The 25,192-nt window shown below is 37.8% G+C and overlaps 2 protein-coding genes and 1 long non-coding RNA gene across 3 annotated transcripts; 1 reads left to right on the forward strand and 2 right to left on the reverse strand.

Moving 5' to 3' along the window:
* Positions 1 to 9,489: 9,489 nt before the first annotated feature.
* On the forward strand, positions 9,490 to 13,829 carry LOC120335052 (uncharacterized). The gene is made up of 3 exons (XM_039402555.2): positions 9,490 to 10,031; positions 11,050 to 11,164; positions 12,927 to 13,829. The coding sequence occupies exons 1-3, from the start codon at positions 9,901 to 9,903 to the stop codon at positions 13,359 to 13,361; spliced, it is 681 nt and encodes a 226-aa protein (XP_039258489.2). The 5' UTR covers positions 9,490 to 9,900; the 3' UTR covers positions 13,362 to 13,829.
* Positions 13,830 to 18,431: 4,602 nt separating this feature from the next.
* LOC144424442 (uncharacterized) lies at positions 18,432 to 19,295 on the reverse strand. The gene is made up of 3 exons (XR_013476718.1): positions 19,182 to 19,295; positions 18,950 to 19,046; positions 18,432 to 18,682 (listed from the first exon to the last, which is right to left on the reverse strand). It is a non-coding gene; the product is annotated as an uncharacterized LOC144424442 (long non-coding RNA).
* Positions 19,296 to 21,334: 2,039 nt separating this feature from the next.
* On the reverse strand, positions 21,335 to 24,620 carry LOC120334789 (uncharacterized). The gene is made up of 3 exons (XM_039402296.2): positions 24,452 to 24,620; positions 23,418 to 23,532; positions 21,335 to 22,698 (listed from the first exon to the last, which is right to left on the reverse strand). Exons 1-3 carry the CDS (start codon positions 24,580 to 24,582, stop codon positions 22,273 to 22,275), a joined length of 672 nt encoding a protein of 223 aa, XP_039258230.2. The 5' UTR covers positions 24,583 to 24,620; the 3' UTR covers positions 21,335 to 22,272.
* Between the last annotated feature and the right edge of the window lie 572 nt (positions 24,621 to 25,192).

Raw genomic sequence — 25,192 nt, forward strand, 5'->3', positions numbered from 1 at the left:
ATGTGCGATACATGCAAAGCCAGACTGTGATGAGATAAATCTTTACGATATTGAAAGCCAAGGGTCGCAGCCATGGAACTCTCTTATCCTATAAAAAAATATACTTCATTTTGAATTCAGTACTAAGATAGACAGTAAGCAGGTCATTTTTTTCAAGCAGTAATTACGAGAAATTGATGATTTACAGTTTTACCGGGGAAGGGGAGGATATATCACTACGGCCTATAATAGATAAGATAACTTTATTTCGACTCCATAATCAGCATAAAAGGCGATAAGGTAATTGATAAAAAAATAAAAACTTATTTTGAAATCAGACTATGTGCCGTGATTGTATACACAGCTGTCTTATTGACTATAACTGCTTCAAGTCTCGTGCCAATCTGGCAATACAAATTCCTAATTCATTTAACGTATGTTTTATGTACGTTGAGAAGATAAACAACTGATTACTAGGGCTGGGCATTTTCGAATACCTGATGATTTCAGAATCGAATCGAATATTTTTTTCGAATCGAATCTCGTAACTTTCCTATTATATTAGGTCCTCCAGACACATAAATCACTGAAACATAGAGTGCGTCACTAAGGCAGATTGCTGAGCGTTCCACACACAATAAAAAACGTCTTCAACTTGTCTTTTTTTTAATAAAACATACTTTCGCCTTGCTATCTGTTATTTATAGCCTATTTATAGCCTGGGGGCGCAGCATGAAAAGTTTGAGAACCACTGTCCTAGGACCCTTGATAATAAAGTCAATTGTATATTGTATAGACAACGGTTGAATACCTGTTCTTTCTTCTGTGCAACGAGAAAACGGACAATCGTATAATTAACTTGAATTGCTTCGTGGTCATGAGATGTCACGAAAGGATCGATTACATTACAAACTGGACAATACGTGCTGAAAAAAGACGTCGATTGAAAGTAATTCAAACCATAATAATAAAAAATGATAAGGAAAGGGCAATGTCCAATACATGGACACAGAAAGAGGGGGCTAAAAAGCTCGGCAGTGTGGCGCATCGTGCTAAGTGTTCACAATATGCTCGCCCCCGCGCCTCTGATTACCTTGAGTAGTTCCGCAGGTTCGAATCCCATGCGGTGATAGTTCTGTGCGAGAGGATTGCTGGACTCCTCGCCGCCGCAGGCTTGTTCGCGTAACCAAACCTAACATTTTCATCCTAACCACAGCATAAATATAGTTTCGAATATTGCTCGGGGATGGTAGTTTAATCATAAACACAGGCTTGTCAATTGAAACGCCCCGTGGGATGCTATGGGACAGCTCAAATTTGTACTTCCCATGGGACACGTGGGACACAAAGTAACGTATGACTTTGGTGTATCGATGGTAAAACATTGGTTATGGATATCGTGTCGTGTCCATATATTTGAGCATAACTATCTTGATAGTTATGAAGTGCAAATATATTAGCATTAGAAATACTTTGTGGGGTAATGGTCACATGTATATTAGTTATGAATTTAAAGTTGTCAAGGTCAATAAATTTTGTTGTTTCGCATATCTCTTTGTACATGTTGTCCTATTTAGCAAACGCTAAACCTAAATTTAACAATTTTTATTGAATTGCATTCCATGTGATTGGATTCCATGTGATTGGATGTGACAGGCATAAATTGTTATCGGATGGGACAGAAAAAGGCGCTCCGGAAGTATTCGTACTATGATGACGCACAACCTGAACCCTGAACTGGTACACATACATTGTTCAGGTTGTGCGCCATCTTGGTACGAATACTTCGGGAGCACCTAGAAAAATATGTTCCACGGACAAGCCTGTACAAACCTATTGTCGAAAAACCGCCACCCCAAACCACATTTTTGTGGCTTGTTGTTTTTATTAATTTTTCGGGATAGGGCGCTCCAGAAGTATGTGCCCGAAGATGGCGGACATCGAAACGTAGTATGTGTACCAGGTTAGGGCTAGGCCAAAATTTTATTCCAATTTTCCTTATTTTAGTGTTATTACTGGTTCGGGGACTAGCCAAGTGACTCCCGTAGTATTTGTACCTGAAATTATGCTCTAACCCTAATCCGGTACACATACTACGTTCCGGTGTCCGCCATCTAGGTGCACATATTTCTGGAGTACCCGGGAAAAATATGAAAATCCTACCCAGCTGGCCCAATTTGCTCGAGGGTGCAAACTTTGCAAAAGTTGTGTTGGCATCGAAGCATCCGAGGTTCCTTCAGTCCAGTTGTTTCAAATTTCGATCGACAAGAAGAACAGTTCAATATTACATCCATGGTTAATTTATTTGTCAGGGCGATAATTAATTGCTATTTCACAAAAAATACATAAATTACCTTTTTTGAACTTAATGACGGTATTAATTTATATTATAATTGATATATATTCAACTTTCTGTTTACTGTGACTTCAAAACTTCGTTCATGTGTCTTAACATAATTATAGGCCAGTGAAAAAGCGTTCGAAATTCATTGGGTTCTGTCCTAGTGTTAGGTCTTTGTTAGGGCTGAAGTAAAACTTTTTCTGATGTATTTTTAAAAATCTCTATCAAATATCTACCTCCACTACAGTGATTCTCAAACTTTTTAAGTCGCTCTCCTTATTAGAATTTGTCAAGTTTCGCGCTCTACCTCAAAAATAGCCAACTAACAATAGACTACAAATAACAAAAGGCGTAGTAAGTATGTTTTATTCCAAAAACACGTTGAAAATACGCGTATAAAATAAAAATAAAATGTAAATTTCCAAAATGAGACGAGCAAGATCAAGTCTGTTAAATATTTTATTTTCAATTATATTGGTATTGAAGTTTCGTTCAATAGTATACGTGGTATATTTTCACTTCAAAAACACCCTTTCTGTGTTAATTTTTTGCTTCACTGAACCAGTTTTTCTGCCCATCTTAATTCAACGACCGATCGCGACTCAAATAATTTCCTACACTGATGAACCATTTGTCAGGAGTGTAGCGCAAAGACTGGGTTTATTAATTAATATTTGACCTAATTACGTAACTGAATAAACAACGCCACACATACCCAATACCGAAACAATGCTTTCACATTTTTGTTTGGTTAAATACGATGTATGATTTCACGACCTTTGACCCCAAGACAATTCGGGTACTTATAGTTGGTCAAAACCCCAATGCATATGCCTGACTCCCACCTCCCTACTTCATCCAAAAATTACGTCACTACGACGTCACAATCACGTCATAGAGCTTGCCAAAAAAAGTTCGGATGAGCAACTGGAAGTACTTATTGTACCAAACTACTCTAGACTCCCCCCCCCCCTCCCCACAAAAAAAATTCTTGCTCATTGTCGAACTCGATGATAATATACATATATTTTATTTCGTCATGCATGAAACATTGTCAACAAATAGGAATAATGTTAAATTAAAATAAACAAAGACACACAATGTTTCCCAATTAACGAAAAATCGTGGAAGACTATCAAGTCATCGTGTCAGCGACACCTGTATGCTGAATTACAGCAGCAGATTTAGAAAAGGAATTTGGTTTATAACGGTCATGGGCAAACTACAACCCGCGGGCCAAATCCGACCCTTTGCGTTATTCAATCTGGCCCGCCTGATGCTGCACAACCAAAATAAAACCAAATTTTCATGTTTTAGCTAAAAATAGCTCAAGGATATTGTTGAGAGTGCGGTTAAATTTAATTTTGTCAGGAGACTTATTGCTTTCCACTTCTGCTTTTGCAACACTATAAATATTGTTCATAAAATGTAACATTTTACGTCACACTTACATGGCTCGCCAGTCTACATGGGAAAATTTTTTGGTCCCTGATCCGGAAACCTTGCTCATCCCTGATTTATAACATATAATACCAAACAACAACAATAGATTAGAAATAAAGACGGAAATGGCAACACGTGCGCCCTCATTTTAGAAAATATATGTAGTGTCCTTACGTAAGTTATACATTAACATGGCATTGAATGAATTTTTACCTGACGAGCATATTTGATTTGGGTTCATTTTTTGTTTTGTGGGGGGTGGGGCTCACCTTGTACCAGCGATACACGATTAAATAAATTTTCTCAGCGAGCCTTGTACACAGCGAAGTAATTTTGCATATTATTTTTATTGAAATTATACATGGCCATACTATTTATAATGATGAGACAAGATGGCGGACATCGGAACGTACTATATGTACGAAAAAAAAGAAAGGAAGAAGGTTCTATCTTGGGAAAAGTTTGTAATAACCTCTAATTATAATCAAACCCCATGAAAAATTTACAAAAATAATCAAACAAGCCTTCCAAAAGGGAAGAGATGAAAAGTTCAAAATAGTCCTTTTCACAGTTGGCCATATACAACTTTGAATTGCACTCCCAAAGTACCAAAAAACAATAACACTATCCCACTCGTCCTCAGACATTTCTGCTACGATGAAATGTGCAAACGGTCTTTTTGACATTTCCCAAGCGAAATTCCCCATTGACTTGAATCTCAACTCAAGGTAGAAAAGTGTTGAGTTATTCAACGTGTGGATAGTCCAAAGTATGACGTTAATAATGTAGAGCGTTACGAAATACTATATTTCCGTCCTGCAAAAAAAAATTTAAATTAAAAACTCGATGCAACTATACAATTTACAATTTGGTACGCCTCTAGTATTTGAACCAATATGGCGGACACCGGAACGTAGTATGTGTACCAGGTTAGGGGTAGGCCATAATTTCAGGTACAAATACTACGGGAGTCACTTGGCTAGTCCACGAACTCGTAATATAACTAAAAAAGTAAAATTGGAATAAAATTAGGGATTAACCCTAACCTGGTACACATACTACGTTCCGGTGTCCGCCATCTTGATTCACATGCTACGGGAGTACTCACAAAGTTTGCTGGGATTTATTCGCAACTAATGGAACTTTCAATTTCGAATTATCAGCACTTACAAATGGGAAAACCACAATTTACAATTTGGTACGCCTCTAGTATTTGGACCAAGATGACGGACACCGGAATGTAGTATGTGTGCCAGGTTAGGGTTAGGCTATAATTTTATTCCAATTTTTCCTTTTTTAGTTCTATTACGAGTTCGGGGACTAGCCAAGTGACTCCCGTAGTATTTGTACCTGAAATTATGGCTTAACCCTAACATGGTACACATACTACCTTCCGGTGTCCGCCATCTTGGTTCACATAGCTCGGGAGTACCAAATTTTCAAATAAGATAAATGAAAACTACCTCTTTCTCATGAGCTCTGAGAAAAGGGATAATTGTATTATTCCTTTGAATTTTGCCAGGAGATGTTTCCGAATGATGAACTTCATTGCAGACTGGACACATTGCTCTACAAAAACCATATATATATATATATATAATAGTATATTATGCAGTTCAAGAGTCCTGCTGCACACTGATACAATTGTATTTCTGATACGTTTTGTTTGACCATTCTTCTTTTCTTGTCATTGTTGTAAACTGCTTATCTGAGGAAGTCTGATTTTGGTTAGTCGAAAGGTTACAGAAATATATTTGTGTTAGTGTGCAGCGAGACTCTTGAATCACTTAGGATAGTTGTGTTCACTCTTGCTACAGCATCCTTGCATTATACGCATACGGATACACCGTCGCAAAAGCATAGAGGAAGGATAAGTAGTTAGTCTCGCAGAAACCCAATCGATCAAGTGCAGTTTCAAATATTTTGTGGAATTGTGGAGTCTGCCTTGGAGTACCACGTCAGCAAAATTGAAAACCAAAGGCGGGTAAAATATGGCTGCCGTAACCACAGCATGTCGGCTGTAATGGTAGGGGCTGCACTTATGGTGAAAAATATTGGGTAAGTAGGAACATTTTTCTTATGGATACAGTTTTGATGGATTTTGGGTTTGGTTTCAGGTTTAAGTAATTATAATTCCGCATGATAAACTAAAATCTGGTGCATGACTTTGTGAATATACCTTTGTGATACTCATACCCGCGATAGACACTCTATTTACCTATACGGCCCTATCAAGTCCTCAATACATCTCCTGCAAAATGTGTGCTGACATGAAAGCATCAGCGGTTCTTTCGGTCCAGTTGTTTCGAATTTCGATCGACAAGAAGAGCACTTCAATAATTCATCCATGGTTTATTTACTTGCTAGGCTTGTAATTTAAATGCTATTTTACAATAAATACATAAAGATAAAATAAAACAATACCTCTTCCATTTCTTCCTTTACTATTAATTCTGTTCTGTCGATATTATAAACCTGCGATCACTTATTAATATTTCGGCGCTTCAGAAGTGTGTGTACCAATATGGAGGTAAATAATGTTGTTTGGGGGCTCCCGAAGTATGCGAACCAAGATGGCGGACATCGGAATGTAATATGTGTACTAGGTTAGGGTTAGGCCATAATTTTAGGTATAAATACTACGGGAGGCTATTGGCTAGTCTTCGAACTGATAATAGGACTAAATTAAGGAAAATTGGAAAAAAATTATCGCCTAACCCTAACCTGTTACCCATGTTACGTTCTGATGTCCGCCATCTTGGTTCGCATACTTCGGGAGCACCGTTGTTTGCTTACTTTACATCAAGTTGTGTAAAGGGAATGAATCCTATGGGCAAGGGGTATATTCACTAGGCTAACAAAGACAGTTCCCGAACTCGTAATATAACTAAAATATATAAACCTCCTGAAGTATGCGCACCAAGATGGCGCACAACCTGAACTCATGTTGTGTACAAGGTTGAGGTTCAGGTTGTGCGACATCTTAGTGCGCATACTTCAGGAGTACCGGAAATTTTCCGATTACGCTTATATTGTGTTAGATAGGATTGGATGTTATCGAATATTGACTCATCTTCCATCCCTAACCCGACCTAACCTTTGAAAAAAAAAAAACAGGTGCGAAAAAAACAGCGGCAGGGCAATATCAGGAAGGTACATAACTTTATTCTAGCATTTTTATTCTAATATTCTTTACTTGAAAAACACTGAACTTTTTTACAATCTAATCAGTTATTCCACGACTTTAAACGCTCAAATTGAACGACCGATCGCCACTCAAATATTTTCGTACACTGATGAACCATTCGTTAAGGGCCCAGACAAATATTTGACTCAACTACGTAACTGAATAAACAACGCGCACTACCGAGATAACGGCATCGTTTTATTTTTGCTTTCATTTTAGCTCTATATATCGATGGATATTTCCTCGACCTTTAACCTCAGTCTGTACTGGTTTAGTTTGGTACCATGTACTTCTAGTTGGCATGGCTCATAAATTTGTGCATTAAACTTAAATGCATATGCTCAAACGCCACCTCACTACTTCATCCGAAAATTACGTCACTATGACGTCAAACTACGTCATAAAGCTTGTCAAACAAAAACTCGGGTTATGCTACGCCAACTGGTACTAAACTACACTAGACCTAAAAAATCTTCCTGCACTTTACGTCATCAAGTCCATGCTTCCGTAACTGGTTAACTAATCCCATACCCGACATGGTCTGGTAACCAGACAAACGAGAGGTCATGGTTTGCTATACTATTAGGCCGTCTTATAGGCTTTCTTCTTCTTCGGGATAAATATGTAAATCCTATCCCATCCATTACGCTACGTGACCAGGCAAAGTTGTGACGACGATGGTATCGTATAGTGTGACAGATTGCATACCAGCACTATTTCGTTTTGGCTTTCGTGCCCATATATTTGAGCATTGTTCTATTCTATTGTTTTGTTACGTATGTTTCTGTTTTCGGATTAAACAAATGCAGCATATTTCCTCTATCTTTATCTCTCTTCCTCTCTCACTACTATTGCAGGATTTTTGATGCTTATTTTTGGATTGTATTTGGTACTGCCGTAAAGTGTGCACCAGGTTAGGGTAAGGCCATACCGTTTTTCAAATATCGTGAAAAGCAGATGACCAGTTCTTGTTTTTTAGAAATTGGAAGACCATATGTTTAGTATGATTGTTTAATCCTAACTCTGGTTACCATACACACCATACTGACTGGTAACCGGGCCAGAGAGGTTTAATACGTCTTGACCACTTTCCTACCCCCCTGGATTAATAGGATGAGATTTGCATATTTATCCCGGGGAGAAGAAGGCCGATAAGCTTAACCATGTGGTTAAACACAAATTCTCGTCCGGTTACCATTCCATATCGGGGATAGGATAGGTTATTTTTTTTTCGGAATCATAGACTTTCACCTACGACGGCAAAAAGTCCAGCAATTCTCTTGCACATAATCATCCCCGCATGAGATTCGAACCTGCGAACCCACGAAGAGTAATCAGAAGTGAGGTGGCGAGCGTATTCCTAACGCTTAACGCGATGAGCCATGAGTATATTATCAAGACTGCAAAATTTAAAAAAAGGTTGAGAAGCTCGAGGAACAATAAATTGGTTAACGTTTTTGGTCTGTATTGCATAAACCAGGGGTGTGCAACCTTTAATACTTGAGAATCAAATACAAATAACTGGGTAAAAGCACGACTGCACTTTCATTTAACATAGGTTTTCTAGTAGTTGCAGGCACACAAATTTTGGTAATTGATCTTATGACATGCGTTGTGCGCTCAAGTTCAAGTATAGACTTTGGAATTACTGGTATGTAATAGATAAATCTTTTCGCTGACCGCACGGTCGCACATCATTTCAAATTGGAATTTTCCCGCGGACCAAACTAACGACAACAATTGGTTAATATTACTATGCCTATGCGAGAGCAATATCTCGGTATTCCGACCATGTGGGTTTTATTTACTCAGATACACTGTTAAGTCAAATATTAACAGTTCAAAGGTGTAAGAAGTTATTCGAGGCGCGCGATCGGTCGTTGAATTTGAGAGTTTGAAATAAGGAAGCTGATTAGAATGAGAATGGTAGAGTTAAGGGCATTCCCGAAGTATGCGAACCAACATGGCGGGTAGCGGAACGTAGTATGTGTACCAGGTTAGAGATACGACATAATTTTATTCCAAGTTTCCTTATTTTGCTTCTATTACGAGTTCGGGGACTGTCTATGTTAGCCAAGTAAATACACCCCCAGCCGAGCTAACTGAGCAAAAGATAAGTAGAATCAAACAATTTGAGTGGTGAGGCAATTAAGACAGGAGCTTGCAACCAGCGGCTTGCAGGCCAAATACGACTCGAAGTGCCAATTTTAACTAGAGTGCTGCCCACGAAGCAAGTTTTTAATTCAACTTAATGTGGTGCGTGCTATATATACTAATGCTAATCCTTTTGCGATGCAAATCCTATATCTAAGACCAATTTGTTGTCTATGCCCGCGGCGTTGCAATGCCTTACAAATAACTGGTGCGAAGCTAACAGAGCATGTCATAAGATCAAAAACCAATATTTTTGTGCTTGTTCTACTAGAAAGCTTTTTACAAATAAAATTGTGGCTTTCGATTCCACCCCGTTATTTGTATAGGGCCCTCCTGTATTAAAGATTGCACACTCCTGAATTAAAGGATTGTAGCATAAGATATTTAAGGGTAATGACTTCGCGATATGAAAGTTCGCCTGTTTTTTTGTCGCCGTAGATTATAAATTTCAAGCCTGAATGTCAGTCAGTCGACGGAATTATTCTAAGCATAGATATAAAATGACGTACCCGTCGAATGTAAAATTTCCGGCGCTCTAGAAGTGTGTAATATCGATATGGAGGTAACTAATTTTGTTCGCCAAGTTGCATCAAGTTGTGAGAAGGAACTGAAACCTTTAAGCAGGGGGTATATTCACTTGGCTAACACAGACAGTCCCCGAAATCGAAATAGAACTGAAAAAGGAAAATCGGAACAAAAGTATGACCCAATCCTAGCCTGGTACACACGGGATTACCCTAAAAAGGCGCGCTGCATAAAAAGTTTTAGAAACACTGGTCTAACAGATAATTAAACCATGGATGAAGTACTGAAGTGCACTACTTGTGAAACGAAATTCGGACCAACTGGACTGAAACAACCTCGAATGCTTCGATGCCAGCACACATTTTGTAAAGTCTGCACATTCGAGCTAATAAAACCATATGGGTAGGTTTTTCATGCCGCTTTATATTTTTATTATGAATAATTATCCCCGTCCTCCCACTAAAAAATCATCAAAGTAATCACCCAGTTGAGGTGAGGGTTAGAGTTGGAAATGATTCGATATTTGCAATTCTATCGCAATCTGCATTCGTAACCCTAACCCAGACCTTAACTGATTAATATGAGTTTTCATATATTAGCGAGGCGGGGATAACTTGAATATTATTGGACACGTTGGTGGATTTAATATTATGTTGTTGTTGTTGTTACTTATCGATCTCAATCGGTGAGTATGTTGATAGGTATTTGTCTGTCTGTTTGTTACTTATCGATCTCGATCGGTAAGTATGTTGATAGATAATTGTCTGTTTGTCTGTTAGACACATTCATATGTTACGCGATATCTCACGAAAGCGAGGTTGAATCTGCTCCAAATTTTGTACATCATATCTCGGACCAGAAGCGTATCATATCGTATTATATCGTATAATTAGCGAGTTATTAATTAATTAGTGATGGGACACGCGGTGTCGCTATTGAGCCAGAGCGAAGGAACCGAAACAGCAGTTTCAGAAGATCGATAAGTCGGCGGTCTCCGATCTGTATTTAGTTCTTATCCTTGTTCTTGTTCTTTGACACGGAATTTCATCGTTATGAAAAAGTCGCTTTTCTTTTTGATTACTGGACCAATTTGAAATTTTCAGTTGTTGAAGTTGGGTTTTTTCTCTAGAAGGCTATTACTTTCATTTATTTCTAAATTTCGTATTAAATCTGATAGTTCGTTCAAAATTTCGTTGTGTTATTTCATCCATGGGAACACTGGTTGTACGGGTTGATACTGTAAATTCTTGCTACGCGAAACTCTGAATTTTTTTGAGGGTACCGGTAGCGTCAAGAGTAAGAACTACTTCGCTCTGGTTAACATGTCCAAATATTTGAGCATTGCTCTCTTGTTTAGCATAGGTATATTATTTCTTTTAGTTTTTATTACATTGAATCGACGTACTTTTTTTTTTTACAGAACGTATTGTCCGGTTTGTAATAAAACCGATCATTCTGTGACATCTTATGATCACGATGCAATTCAAGTTAATTATACAATTATCCGTTTTCTCGATGCTCAGAGGAAAGAACAGGTATTCAACTGTTGCCTACACAAAATATACTTTACTTTAGGGGTGTGCAACCTTTAATACCGGAGAGCCAGATACAAATAACTGGGTGAAATCAAGCCCCATCTTTATTTAACATAGGTTTTCTAGTGGTTGTATACACAAAAAATTATGACATGCGTTGATTGCTTCACACAAGCTTAGCTTTTGGGGCAGCTATTCCCAAATTTTTTGGTCGTGCGACGCCAAATTATCAGGGAAAAAACTCATGGCAAGCTTACACGAAAAAAATACAATACGTAACAAAAAGTAAACGACATAGAACGGTAAAATGAATTCATTGATTAACATATTTATAAAACATTTATAATAAATACAAATATTATAATATTCAATTAATATTATTTATGTTCTACACAATTCTGTTAATTTTCGGGGCGCACTTAGCAATTCCCATCCTTCGAGAATCGCTATGTTAGGACATTGTAACATCATAGGCATAGATGATAAATTGGACTCAGGTATAATTTGCAACGCCTAAGGGTTGGAATTGATCGCACATACCAGATTGAACTGAACTAAAATTTCGTTTTTTGAGCCCCCAATTTTTTCTTTGTGGCCCGCGTTTGGCCCGCGGGACGCAGGTTGCACACCCCTGTTCTACTTCATTATAGGAAACCAATAACATTACTAACCCTTTATGTCACGCACAATTTTTTTGGCTTTTGGATATCGTTAGGCTCGTCCGCGGGATTTGGGATCGCTGTTGAAATCTCATGAGAAACGTCCCACGGAAGGGGATGGGATAGCATACATTTGATTTCCCATTGGACACGTAGGACACAAATACCGCATGATTTTTCTTGTTAGTTTTAAAGAGCAAAATATATTCAGCCTTAACAACAGACTCCGTGAATGGGCTGATGGTCACATGTATAACAGATATGAATATAAAGTTAACAAAGTCCGAAAATATTGTTGTTTTGCATGTCTCTTCGTAGATGTATTCCTATTTAGTGGACGATAAACCTAAATTTAACAATTTTCATTGAATTATATTCCAATGGAATGGGAATGGGACAAAAAAATATGTTCCATGGACAAGCCTGGCAATAGGGCTTGGCATAGTAAATTATCCGAATTAGTTCGGACGAAAATTTCGAATCGTCGCCATTTTGTTTTGTTTTTACCCGCCAAAGGTTCGAGGTGAATTAATTTTTTAATTTTTAATATGCAATCCTGACATACGATTTTTTTCTTCCTAGTGAGTTATTGAAAATATTTTTTTTTATTGTGTGTTTACATTCAGCGAACTGCTTGAGTGGTGGATTTTATATTTTAGTAATTCATGAGTTGAGAGAACCCATTACAATTAAAAATCACCTACAATTACATATCTTTTGAATCAGTGGTTCTCAAACTTTTTAGACCGCGCCTCCTTTTTAGAATTTGTCAAGTTTCGCGCCTCATCTCAAAAATAACTAGCTTTATAGGGTGCTCCCGAAGTATGCGAACCAAGATGGCGGACATCGGAACGTAACATGGGTAACAGGTTAGGGTTAGTCGATAATTTCTTTCCAATTTTCCCTATTTTAGTCCTATTATCAGTTCGAAGACTAGCCAAGAGCCTCCCGTAGTATTTATACCTAAAATTATGGCCTAACCCTGACCTAGTACACATATTACATTTCGATGTCCGCCATCTTGGTTCGCATACTTCGGGAGCCCCCTTTATAGGCTTTAAAAATCTATCGTTACTCAGTATTTAATATGAAATATTTTTCAGGAAAATCAAAGGCTACTTTCTCTAATCTTCAATATCGTAAGGATTTATTTCATCAACGTCTGGATTTGGACGTGCGCTGAAGTGGCTTTTACACCCCCAGAACACTTTTATAGCAGATACGAGTCTAAATTTGGATTTGTTTGGAAAATGACAAGAATGCCGTTGGCATATTGCTTTGAAATACAATTGTCGGGAAAAGAGGTGGCGCTCGTTATTTTATATTGGATCTTTGCGGTTAACGTTAACAACATGAGGCCAGTTTTCCGAAATTTCACGTTGTTGGTTCTATATTTCTGCATTTCACCAAAATTATCTGCGTATTTGTTCGATTACTTTTGGATCTTTGACTCAACATTTTTCCATCGCAGGATTGCTTCCGGAAATATACGAAAAAAATATTTCCTCACTTCTTGTGGACATACATACATACATTGAAGGGGGGTTGCAACTCCACATGGGAGCGCACAACGAATTTTATGTGTCGCAAAAAGTACACCAACATATCAAAAATATCGATTGTACTTTTTTGGACTCTTGCTCCGAATGACACAATTATTAAAACTATTGCGAAACACTAATCTCACGATTTTGAGAGAATACGTGGGAGCAGAGAGGCGCCACGCTTGCATAAAATGCCGACCTAGCGGGGGTCGCAGGTAGTTTTTTCGCGTGAAAGTTTGGGAATCTTGCTCATGCTTTATTGCAATCCTTGTAACGTTATTCAATAAATTCTATCCATAAATGCACGTGCTTATAGCCAGAACAGCGTCGTTGGTCTGAGGCCACTGTATGCAGGGAGACCCGCTAATTCTAAGCGTAATTTATTAAATTTTGACATTTCAAATTGTATTCTTGTATAATTTTGATCATATTGCATGACTTCACAACAAATAGGGCTTGTTAAGTAAAATTAGTCAATCCTTTATACCCAAATGAAAAGTAACAGAAAATTAAAAAATTTTGACCTCCAGAAGTATGTGCACCAAGATGGCGCATAACCTGAACATAGTATGTGTACCAGGTTGGGTTCAGATTGTGTGTGCGCCATCTTGGTGCACATACTTTTGGAGCACCAAACTTTTTGACCCCAGACTTTTTATAAAGATTTTTGAGGTCAAAAAATCTCCCACAAAAATTGAGCAAACGTTGTTTATGACCTGTTGAATTTTCGTCATCAAAATTTGTTTTTCTCATCGTCCGAGCTAGAGTTTTACAACCCGGAGTTGGGATAGATCGTGAATTTTCTGTGTCTCCATTGCCCTGTTTGACTGTTTAGAACAGAAGTTTGCAACAGGCGACCCGCGGGCCACAGCCCGCCCTGCCCAGCCATTTAGTGTGGCCCCTGTCAGCATTCAGCTTTACCTCATCAAGCATAAAATCCTAATCCTATATATATATATTTAAAACAGCGCTTACCGTATTTGCTCGTTTTGTAGCCCGGGCCCATATATTTCTTAACCAAACTCACTAATCGGGCCCTTATTCAAACCGGCCCTTATTCAAGCACGGGCGCTTGTTATTTTTAAAGTAAAATTATACACAAAATATATTGTCATTTCCAGTTCTCAAGTATGATTTAAACGAGAATAACGAAAATTTTGACTTTTGGACGCCTAAGGCGTGAGTGTTATCTACCAGCGCTTAAAATTCAACAGCGTTGTGACAAAAGCGCTTCTTATTTCCTATTGTTCTCTACCACTGAAAAATCAGCTTTTACATCAGGCGGGTATTCAAGCACCGGCCCTTATTTATTTTTATGTCCTGTTCACACGGGCGGCCATTCCAACGGGCCCTTAATTAAGATCGGGCGGTAAAACAAGCATATACGTACGTATATACATGGCATATACATGAATAAAAACACATTATGTTTTTTTCTCTTGTCGCTTCGTTAATTAAATCTTTCCCAGTTTTGCCCGGTGGAATTATTACTGTAAGGCTGAACGATAACCGCATGCTGTCGTCTTCTTGTCTCTCCCACAAAATATTTGTGTCTGAAGTTGTTTATATGGCCCACTAACAGAGCATTCTGCACATCCCTGGATTATAATCTAAACTGTGAGGTGTTTTACCGACGTCCCACGGGCCACAACTAGGGCTGGGCACTCCGAATCGAATATTCGAATAGTATATTATTCGAATCAGTTCAGAGCAAAATTTCGAATCGCCGCTATCTTGTTGTTTTCTTTCCGCCAATTTTCTGTAGTGAGTTATTGATAAAAAAGTGTTTTTCATTGTGTGTGAATTAAGAATTTATTCATGTTTTCAGTAATACATTTGTTGACAGGACCAATTACAGTGAAATAGTAGCATATAATAACATATCTCTCATTGACTCCCAAGTATTCGAGATTCGATTCGACTCGAAAAAAATATTCGATTCGATTCTGAAATCATCAGGTATATGAAAATGCCCAGCCCTAGCCACAACCCGGCCCGGCAAGCCATTTTGTGCGGCCCTTGTCAACACTCCGAATTTTCGTTCAAGCATAAAATCCTAATTCTATAGGCAATTTTTGAAAAGGCGCTTACATGGATAAAAATACACAATGTTTTTTTCTCTTGTCGCTGTGTTAAATCTTTCGCTGGTATGCCCGATGGAATTATTACTCTGAGGCTAAGCAATAGCCGCATTCTCTTTGGTTGCCTTTCTCGCTTAATGTTTGGAATCTTCGCCCGTCTGTTTGACGAGTGGTGAGTAATCGGGGCTTCTGTTTCAGAAGCACAAGAATTTGTTATTTATATTTTCCAATTTTATACCACAACCTTTTTTTAAAATCCTGGCTCACACCTAACTGGTTAATATTATACTCGACATGATCTGGTAACCGAACGAGATTGAAGGGTTCACCATAGGCTTGCACGTAATTGACAAAAATCAATTCCGTAATTACGGCCAAATCGATTACGTAATGACCCCGTAATTGCGATATTTTATTCACACTTTTAAACCTATCATAACAACCAATTTAATCCACTTCTATTCCGAATGGGACATCGACAGTTGGGACAGTTTGGTTTTCATATTTCCGCCAGTACTACACGCCGGCGACAGATGCTAAAGACAAATATCAAGGAGTGAATTCAAATTAATTTTATTCTGATTTTTATCTTTTGTGTTAGCTTTGATTTTCCTTTATCAACTTTATCACCCAATTTTATGCGATCAATTTTATCATTACCAACACTGGTTAGTGGTAATATATTTATGAAACGAAAGTTGACTTTTTTTAAATCGTATTAACGTATTAATACGAGTTTCGTATTAAATAAAAATTCCGGGTTTCTAATTTATAAATCTCGTTTGATTATACTTGCGCTTGCCTCGCAACGAAGACTTGTTATTGTACCGTTTTTTTACATTATCCGACTTTACTACCTAGTTAGCATTTTATAATAATTATTGATGCCGACTTATTGACGATATTCCGATTACCATGCTTCATTTTACATAAAATCATTTGGCGGCCTAAATGTTATAACATTATTTGCGCATAATTTAAATACCGTACTTATATGACATGCCTTCTCCGAAAATACAAAGTTATATCGCAAAACAATGCATTTGGTGACATTTATTTTGCACTCTCGAAAATATTAATTTACTTTTCTAACTCAAGTCGACAATCCTATCGGCTAAGATTGACACAAGTTTGGTCGAGTGCCGGTGGTATTTGAGTCGACGATAAATCAAAATAAGTTGCCGCATTTGGTAAAGACTTAAAGATATTGTAAAGACATATTTGGCCGAAATAGTGCGAGGCATTGTGAAAACAAGGCCAAGTCCGGACAGATATATAACGATAAAAGCGGTAACAGAACATCAAGATTTTGTAATAGAAAATGGATCTCGCGCAGAATGAACATGGGAATCCCGACTTTTTGTTGTTTCTCTGCCGTCTGAATCGCTTTACCGATGCCGAAAAGACTAAGTTGCGTTGGTTCATTACGCAATTTCTCTTCCGTCGTCATATTGCTGTTTGATAAGCGCGACATTAATTATCACGGCATTTACAAATAGACCATGTTTGGTAAGTTGTCTCTTACATTCTTTAGTCATTTCACCCGAAGAAGTTGAAACCAGGTGTGTTGGCGTCCATCGGTCTCAACACAATTCTATCCCATATCTACGCTTAATATGTACATTTGCCATGCTAGATAAGTTGATAATAGGTTAGTAAATGGCAACGCGTTATGCCTTCTCCATCTGCGTAACAAGAGAGATAAAAACGGCTGCGAATACCGGAACTCTAACTTCTTCTACCGATTAAACTTTAATTTTTTACAATCGGCTGCTCTAAAGAGAGCTCGTTTCAATCGCGAAAGCGCTCCACCAATAATTACGAATTTACGTAATTCGTAACTTCGCTTCCGTAACTCGAAATAATTCCGTAATTCCGTAAATCCGTAAATTACGTGCAAGCCTAGTTCACCATATGATTAATTCATCTTGTCTACTTTCCTGTCCTCCTGAATTAATAAATAAAATTCGGAATCCTAATGAATAGGTGAATATATTATCAAAACCACAAAAATAAATTTTAAAAACACGCAAAATATAATGATATAATACAGATACTACTACTAATATATATGCCGTGGTGTAAGAAAATTGCTGAGTGCAGTATATCAACATCTACAGTATGTTCTCTTGCCTTTCCATTTGAGGGTCAGGGCGAAAGTATTTCGAAATTTGAGGGGTTTTAATTACTTTTCTATTGGCGATAAAACTATTTGTAACCTACGCGTTATGTATTTGACAGACAATCTACACTTATAAATATGCCATATTCTATATTTCTAGAATACAATTATACTTGAGTTAGAAATTACAGTGTGGTATCACACATGGGGGGGGGGGGCACATTTGGCTCACCAGGCGTAGGTTGCACACCGCTGCTTTACGTTATTATGAGCTTGAATAAGAAGAATAGGAAAGAATAAGTGAAAAAAGATTTATCAGAATCTTGGGCCCATGTGCGGATAATGGACCTGGATGATATTTTGACACATTGCTATTGCTAATTAGACACTCTGTATTTTTTTAGAAGCTTGTGTGAATCTGCAACTAAATTAAATATCCCCCAAATAGTTCAATAAGTTATGTCCAGGACAAAGTTACCTGATGGAATACGGGTACTCCCGAAGTATGTGAACCAAGTCCGGCGGACACCGGAACCTAGTATTTGTACCAAGTTAGGGTTAGGCCATAATTTTATTCCAATTATCCTTATTTTAGTTCTATTACAGGTTCAAAGACTAGCCAAGTTACTCCCATAGTATTTGTAACTAAAATTATAGCCTAACCCTAACCTGGTACACCTACTACGTTCCGGTGTCCGCCATCTTGGTTCACATACTTCGGGAGTACCGGAATACGATCTACTTTGGGAAAAGTTTGGAACAACTCACTATTAAACCAAAACCCCATACAAAATTTACAATAATAACCCCACAAGCCTTCCAACAGGGTAGAGACCAGAAGTTTAAAACAGTCTTTTTTACAGTTGGCCAAATGTAACTATAAATTGTAAGAGCAAGGAACCAAAAAGCGAAAATACAACCCGATTCGTCTTCAGACATTTCTGGTTCGGGGAAAAACGCAAGCGGTTTCTGAACATTTTCCAAAGAAATTTTGCCACTGATTTATATCTGAGCTTCAGGTAAAATGGCGTTGAGTGATTTATTGTACGAATGATCCAAAGCAATACATTGATAAAATAGAATGTTGTGAGGTCCTCAACTATATTTGGTTTCTGAAAAAAAAAAATACCTAATCATAAGTTCAACAATTTCACATTGTACACGTGGCTCTTTCTATTAAATTCTGGTTGCGATTTACTTAGCAACTAATGAACTAATCTAAAGATTAGGATGGATCGTAAATGATGAGAGGCCCCTAGTGTTCCCGGCCCCTAGTGTTCCCGGCCCGGGTTGTCTTATCGGCTCCCCTCTCCCAAGAATACATATGATAATTGTTTTTAGGTGGACAGTTTTTAAATAATATGAATGAAAACAACTACCTGAGCATCAAGCAACCGGATAATTGTATTATTCATTTGAATTTCTCCAGAAGGTGTTGCCGGACGATGAACTTTGCGACAGACTGGACATATTACTCTGTAAAAATGATATGATAGTAGTTTGAAAGAAAATTCGTTTTCACGTTTTTTGGTGTTTTTTATGGTTTTTGGATGTTTTTTCACGTGTTTGCAAGATTTTCTGTGGCTTTTGACAGTTTTTGGTGGTACTTACTCATACGGTTCTATTATATCACCAATGCAACCCCTGCAAAACGTGTGCTGACACGGAAGCATTCTCGGTTCTCTCGGCCCAGTTGTTTCAAATCTTGTTTGACAAGAAGAGCACTTTAATATTTCATCCATAGTTTATTTACTTGCCAGGCTATGATCTTAATGCTATTTCACAAAAGAAGACATGAAGATAAACTAAAAAAAAATATAAAAACAAGCAAAAACTCCTCAAAATACATTTTTTTTTAAATATAGCTCCGAATTTTGACACAAAACTCATTTATTTGTTGAAATTGAATCCGATTTTTCTTTTTTAGTTCTATTACGAGTTTGAGGACTGTCTGTGTTGGCCAAGAGAATATACCCCCTGCCCATAGATTTCAGTCCCTTTATACAACTTGAAGAAGAAGTTAGAGCCAAAGAAAACATTTAGGTAGTAAGTTCTTATACTAATTTCCTGATTTGCTTCCTGTTATTTTGCTTATTTTGCGTTAGGTTAGTAGAATAAGCTGATTCATGTTACTTCTCACCGGTGATTTTCCTACCCCTTCCCTATACAGGTGTGAACCCCCTCTTAAAATTTCAAACACCACTCTAATCTTTAGATGTGACACCATACTTTACTTCTTAACGTTAATAAAATTGTATTTTAATCTTTAGAAAGTGCCTCATATGCCGGTGAGGATGATCAGGTAAATACACAACACACACTATAAGTTACAAACAGTTTTATTCCTAATAAAAGATGTACCTACTGCAAACAACCATTTCTGTTTATCCTAGCTGTATTAGGAAACAGATCAAAAAAATGTGGGGCAGAGAAATATCAAGGTAATACACAGCTTTTTTGGAGAGTTTCTTTTCTAATACAACTTTTTTCACCTCGACAGAATACCCCCTTTCCCTCATTTGTTTCACCTAAATCTTGGTGCCAACGCTAGCTGACATCCCATCGACCGATCGCGACTCGAATAATTTCGTACACGATTTAACTGTTTGTCAACAGCGTAGCTCAGACACTGAGCTTATTCATTAATATTTGACTCAACTACGTGAATAAACAACCCTCAACACGGAGATAACGCTTTCGTATTTTTGTTTGGTTTACCACGATGGAAGTTTTTACGACTTTTGACCCCGGAGAATTCGGGTCTGGTGTAGTTTAGTAGTTTTTTGCATGTGTCATTCCTTACCCCCACCTCACTACGTCATTCCAAAATTACGTAACTACGACGTCACAGTGATGTAATAAGACCCTCTAGTCTAAAGTATACGCAATGTCGTCCAAAACGTGCAGGCGATCACCCGAAATCGAGAAAGCTATTTCTCTCGTTTTATCGTTTCATTGAATCCGATATCAAAAGATCGCTGTCGTTAGTGAGTTTGTTATCGTCGGCACAGATGTCCTTTCCGGCAATCGTAGCTTTTATTTTACTTGATTGTGACGTCTTAGTAACGTCATTTTTGGATGGCATAGCCAGGTGTGAGTTAGGAATAACATATGCAAAAATCTTTATTCTACGCCACTGGAAGTACTTGTGGTACGCTAGACCCAAAAATTGTTCGTATAGTTTAAGGTCAGGGATTCGCAACTGTTTATCGCAATGGGCCAAACAAAGAAATATGATACCTTGGGGGCCGGACCATCAAACAACACATTAGGTTTCACATATTTGAAGTTCATAGGTTGGGAAACACTGTGTTAAATCGGGAATTTTCCCGGTTTCGCATCGCCAACCAATCAATACACTCTCGGCGAGGTGGTAGGCATGAGATTTGAACTCAAGAATTCAAACCTGCGTTGCCTATATAAGTAAGTCCTTACTCAAGTGTAAGCTGATTCCTAACAGCTTCAGTTATTCGTGATGCCGAAAGAGAAGTTTTTTTTTATGCATCCTTTTTCAAATTAGTACCAAGTCTCTTACGGGTCACATCAGCGGTTCGGATTATGACCCGTGGGCCGTGTGTTACATTCCCCCTACAACCATTAGTCGGAAATTCCTCTGTCATTACGTGAGCGTACTCGAAACGATTATATGGTTACTGCGCCCGACATGGAATGGTAACCTAACGAGAGGCCTTGTTTACCATCTGATTATTTATCAGCTTTTCTTTTCCCCCATGAAATAATAAATAAAAATGTGAATCTTAATGAATGAGTGAATATAATATCAAGCCCACAAAACTTTATAAAATACATTTCAAAAACACGAAAAATATAATGATATAATACAGTACTTCATATAGAACAGTGGTTCTCAAACGATGGGTCGGGCCCCACGAGGAGGGCGTGGCCAATTTTTGAGGGGCGTGGAGCTAAATAGAAATATTTGTTAGGTTTAATTTTGCCCTGTTTATTTTAAATATTTACGCTCCATCCACGTATTTTCAACGTGTTTTTGAATAAAACATACTTTTGCCTTTTGCCTTGTAGCTTATTGATAACGAGTTATTTTTGAGGTGGGGCTCGAGACTTGGTAAATTCTAAAAAGAGGCGTGACTTAAAAGTTCGACAACCACTGATATAGGAAAGCTCAAGCTTACGTTCGTGTCACTTGGATATGCATTTGATCCCATGAAGACATAGAATTTACATTCTAACTTTAACTAAAAGCACGGAAATTACACAATTGGTTAGATCGCATACCAAAGTAAAACCGAAAAAAGGTTGGATATGAAGGGTGTCCATAAAGCCTTAGAATTTTAAAATATTTGCAAATTGCAACCTGGTATATATCGATACCATATATTGTTTTGGCCCTCATAGATGTATTAAATGAAGTGAAAATATTTGAACAATTACTGATTAAAAAAAAACTGGTTAAAATATGTTAAAAACTGACTTCATGACATAATTGGGCGATCCGGAAGTGTGTGCACCAAGATGGCGCACAACCTTAACCCTAACCTAGTACACATACTATGTTCAGATTGTGCGCCATCTTGATGTACATACTTCGGGAACACCTAAAATTGAAATTGTAAAAAGACTTTATAGACACTTTATATATTGGAAGGCGACAATAAAAAAGTAAAATCCTAATTACTGATTAAAAAAAAAAGAAGAAATTTGCGGAAATAATCGAGGGAGACTACTTCGGAAATAGTGTTGCGACTCTGCTTCTAAAGGCTGGGGATTGTAACACGAAGGGAATCGAAATCAGTAGGGCAGTTAAGCCAGCTTTCCATACGGGTGCACGTAACAGGTATAACGCTGCTTTCTGTACAGTAGGCCACGTGTAGTTTACTACAGCCACAATCACAATCGCTAGCCCCCAGAATAAGTAACCGTATTCGATCTCGTCTTGGTGCATTTCTGATTTTAAGAAAACCGCGACCGGCATTTTTGCCATTTCCCAAACGAAATCCCCCACGGATTTGTATCTGAACTGAAGAGAGAAAGGTGCCGTATGGTTCACTGTACGAACAGCCCAAAGCATGACGTTGATTATGTAGATTTTCACGATTTCTCCACCATATGAGAACAGGCTTCTGTTTTCGTCATCTTCAACTTCAACCTAAAAAAAAAAGAATTTATGAGACTGAAGTGCTTGACCTAAATTGATATTTCTCAGTATTTTCCTCAGCTTTTCATTTTAGGGAGTGTTCCCAAATAGATTAGGGGTAGATTTGGCACCTCAGAAATACCAATCAATTTGCCAAAATGTGATGCATATGGCCAAAATCTGAACAACTCTTACCCGTTTGCTACAAGAAGGGGGAATACTTAGTGGTAGACCAAAAAACAAAACGCAGGCCAATAACATAATTTTTGTGAAGAATCGAACATTACTGAAACATCTGAGTACATTCATATAAAAACAGAAGTTGAAGTGTTACATATTATATTTCTTCAGTTCCATGTTAATTAATAGAGCCGGTTATTATTTAGAAATAAAAAATGGCCCGGATAACACAAGCGAAGACTCCAAAACCTATTTATATGTTAATACCTAATGACTTCGGAACGATGTCCGAGCTAGTGTGTCGACCAAGGAAAATTCAAATTGGAAAAACGTATGTCGGTCGCCCACACAAGAATCTCTGGAAGTCTTGACCTGAAATACTTTAATTCTAGCTCAATCCAGACTCGATGGTATAGCCAATTATAGTTAATTTATCTTCAAATAATAGTTGGACTTTACAAACGTGTTTTAATTTAAGAAATAGACAGGGCTTTTTTGTTTTTGTCTGTCCTGCATTTATAGATGATTTTAAATTCAGACCACAAGCTTACCTGTCCAGCACGTTTAGCGTTGAGTATACGAAAGATGGCGAGGTTATTCTTGATGGAGTTGCTCTGTGGACTCGTTATGTCGGTATGAGTCACTTGACAAGTTGGGCAAACAGTTCTAGAGTAAAAACAAGCAGTTGAGATAGGACTTCAAGTTTTCAAGGGCAGTAGTACGGATTCAGGGGCTAATACTGTTAAGTCTAATACTTCAATCAATTTTGGACACGAAATGGACATATGAATCGTTTTGTTTTTATGTGTTTGTTACAATTTTTCTTCTTATTGTTATGAAATATATTGCTTCTCTCTTTAATTACTGGACCGATTGCGTTGAAATTTTCAGTTGTCGAAGATTGTATTATTTGCTAAGAGGCTGTTATTTTTATTTGTTCCTAAATGTCTTGTAAGATTTGATATTTCTTTTAAAATGCGCTGTTCAATTTTTAATTAAGGGAACACGTTTTGTGACATCGTGACTACTGTCTTTCCCCCTTCTTATGACAACGTGGCGGCTGGTACCGGTAGTCTACTCTGTACTGTGATAGATTGCATACCCGTAACACGGCGTTTTTTTTTATTTCGTGCTCATATATTTGAGCATCGCTTTCTTATTTAATGTAGACTGAAGTTGGAGCCAAATTGCTTTAAATTGGTGGTCGTAGGTTATGTTGCCATTAATATTCTTGTGGGTAATGACGTATCTACGTAAAATGGCGCCAATGGCAAAGTCTCAAAAGGCCACCACTTGATCGTTTTTTGACAATTTAAAATGAATGTTATTGAAATGAGATACTCGCATGTTACTGTTTGAGTAAAAAGACAAATTTCAATTATTTCTAATTTGAAATTCTTTCATTGAAGCATTTCACGATGACTTTTTGCCCTTTTCTCGCCCTGTTCAAAAGGCGCCCATGACACGAGCCATGGTTGCCATACCCTATATACACCACTGCTTGCGTGTCTGGAAAGTTTCAGCTGTATTTTGACTTAAAATCTCGTTTGGCTCAAAATTCTCTCAATATAAAGATGAAACTCACCCTTCAGGATCCACAATTTTCATGACGCATCTTTTACAAAACGTGTGCTGACACGGAAGCATCTTGGGCTCCCGATCTCCCGTTCTTCCAAACAACTCTTGGCAGAATTCACACTTCAATATTGCGTCCATTTTTTTGTGAAAATTACTTGAATTCTAACGTTTTACGGTAAACTATTTTGAATAAAAATAATTTTCAGTGGTTTTGTGGTTTCACGCCTTCATTCTCAGTCAAATCTGTGGACTCGGAGTTTGTCAAGCCTAAATACTCAATTGCCAAGTCAGACCGTAACAACTACCGGGTCCGACCGGAAATCGTCTTTGCAAAAAAAAAACTTGACTGAAGTATCAAATTCTTGATAGACGTTTTCGCAGTTTACCGACTTTCCCCCCCGAAGGATAAATGTGAAAGTCCAATCCTTTCCTATCATTGCAAATCTAATCTGATTGAGATGGGCCCAACTTTTCTAAATAATGACCTCTTTCAGGACTGGGTGCTCCCGAAGTATGTGTACCAAAATGGCGCACAACCTGAACATAGTATGTGTACTGTACCAGGTTAGGGTCCAGGTTGTGCGTCATCTTGGTACACATACTTCTGGAGCGTCCAAGACTGAATAATAACCTCCTTCAGGACTGTGGTATTATACTCCAGAATTACACTTCCCTGCATGCTGTCCTGTGTGTTTTAATTCTATTCGCCGTGTTGCATCAGACGAAATATTCGTGAGCGGAACCTTTC

The sequence above is a fragment of the Styela clava genome, chromosome 1 (assembly GCF_964204865.1).
Source record: "Styela clava chromosome 1, kaStyClav1.hap1.2, whole genome shotgun sequence".
Lineage (NCBI taxonomy): Eukaryota > Metazoa > Chordata > Ascidiacea > Stolidobranchia > Styelidae > Styela > Styela clava.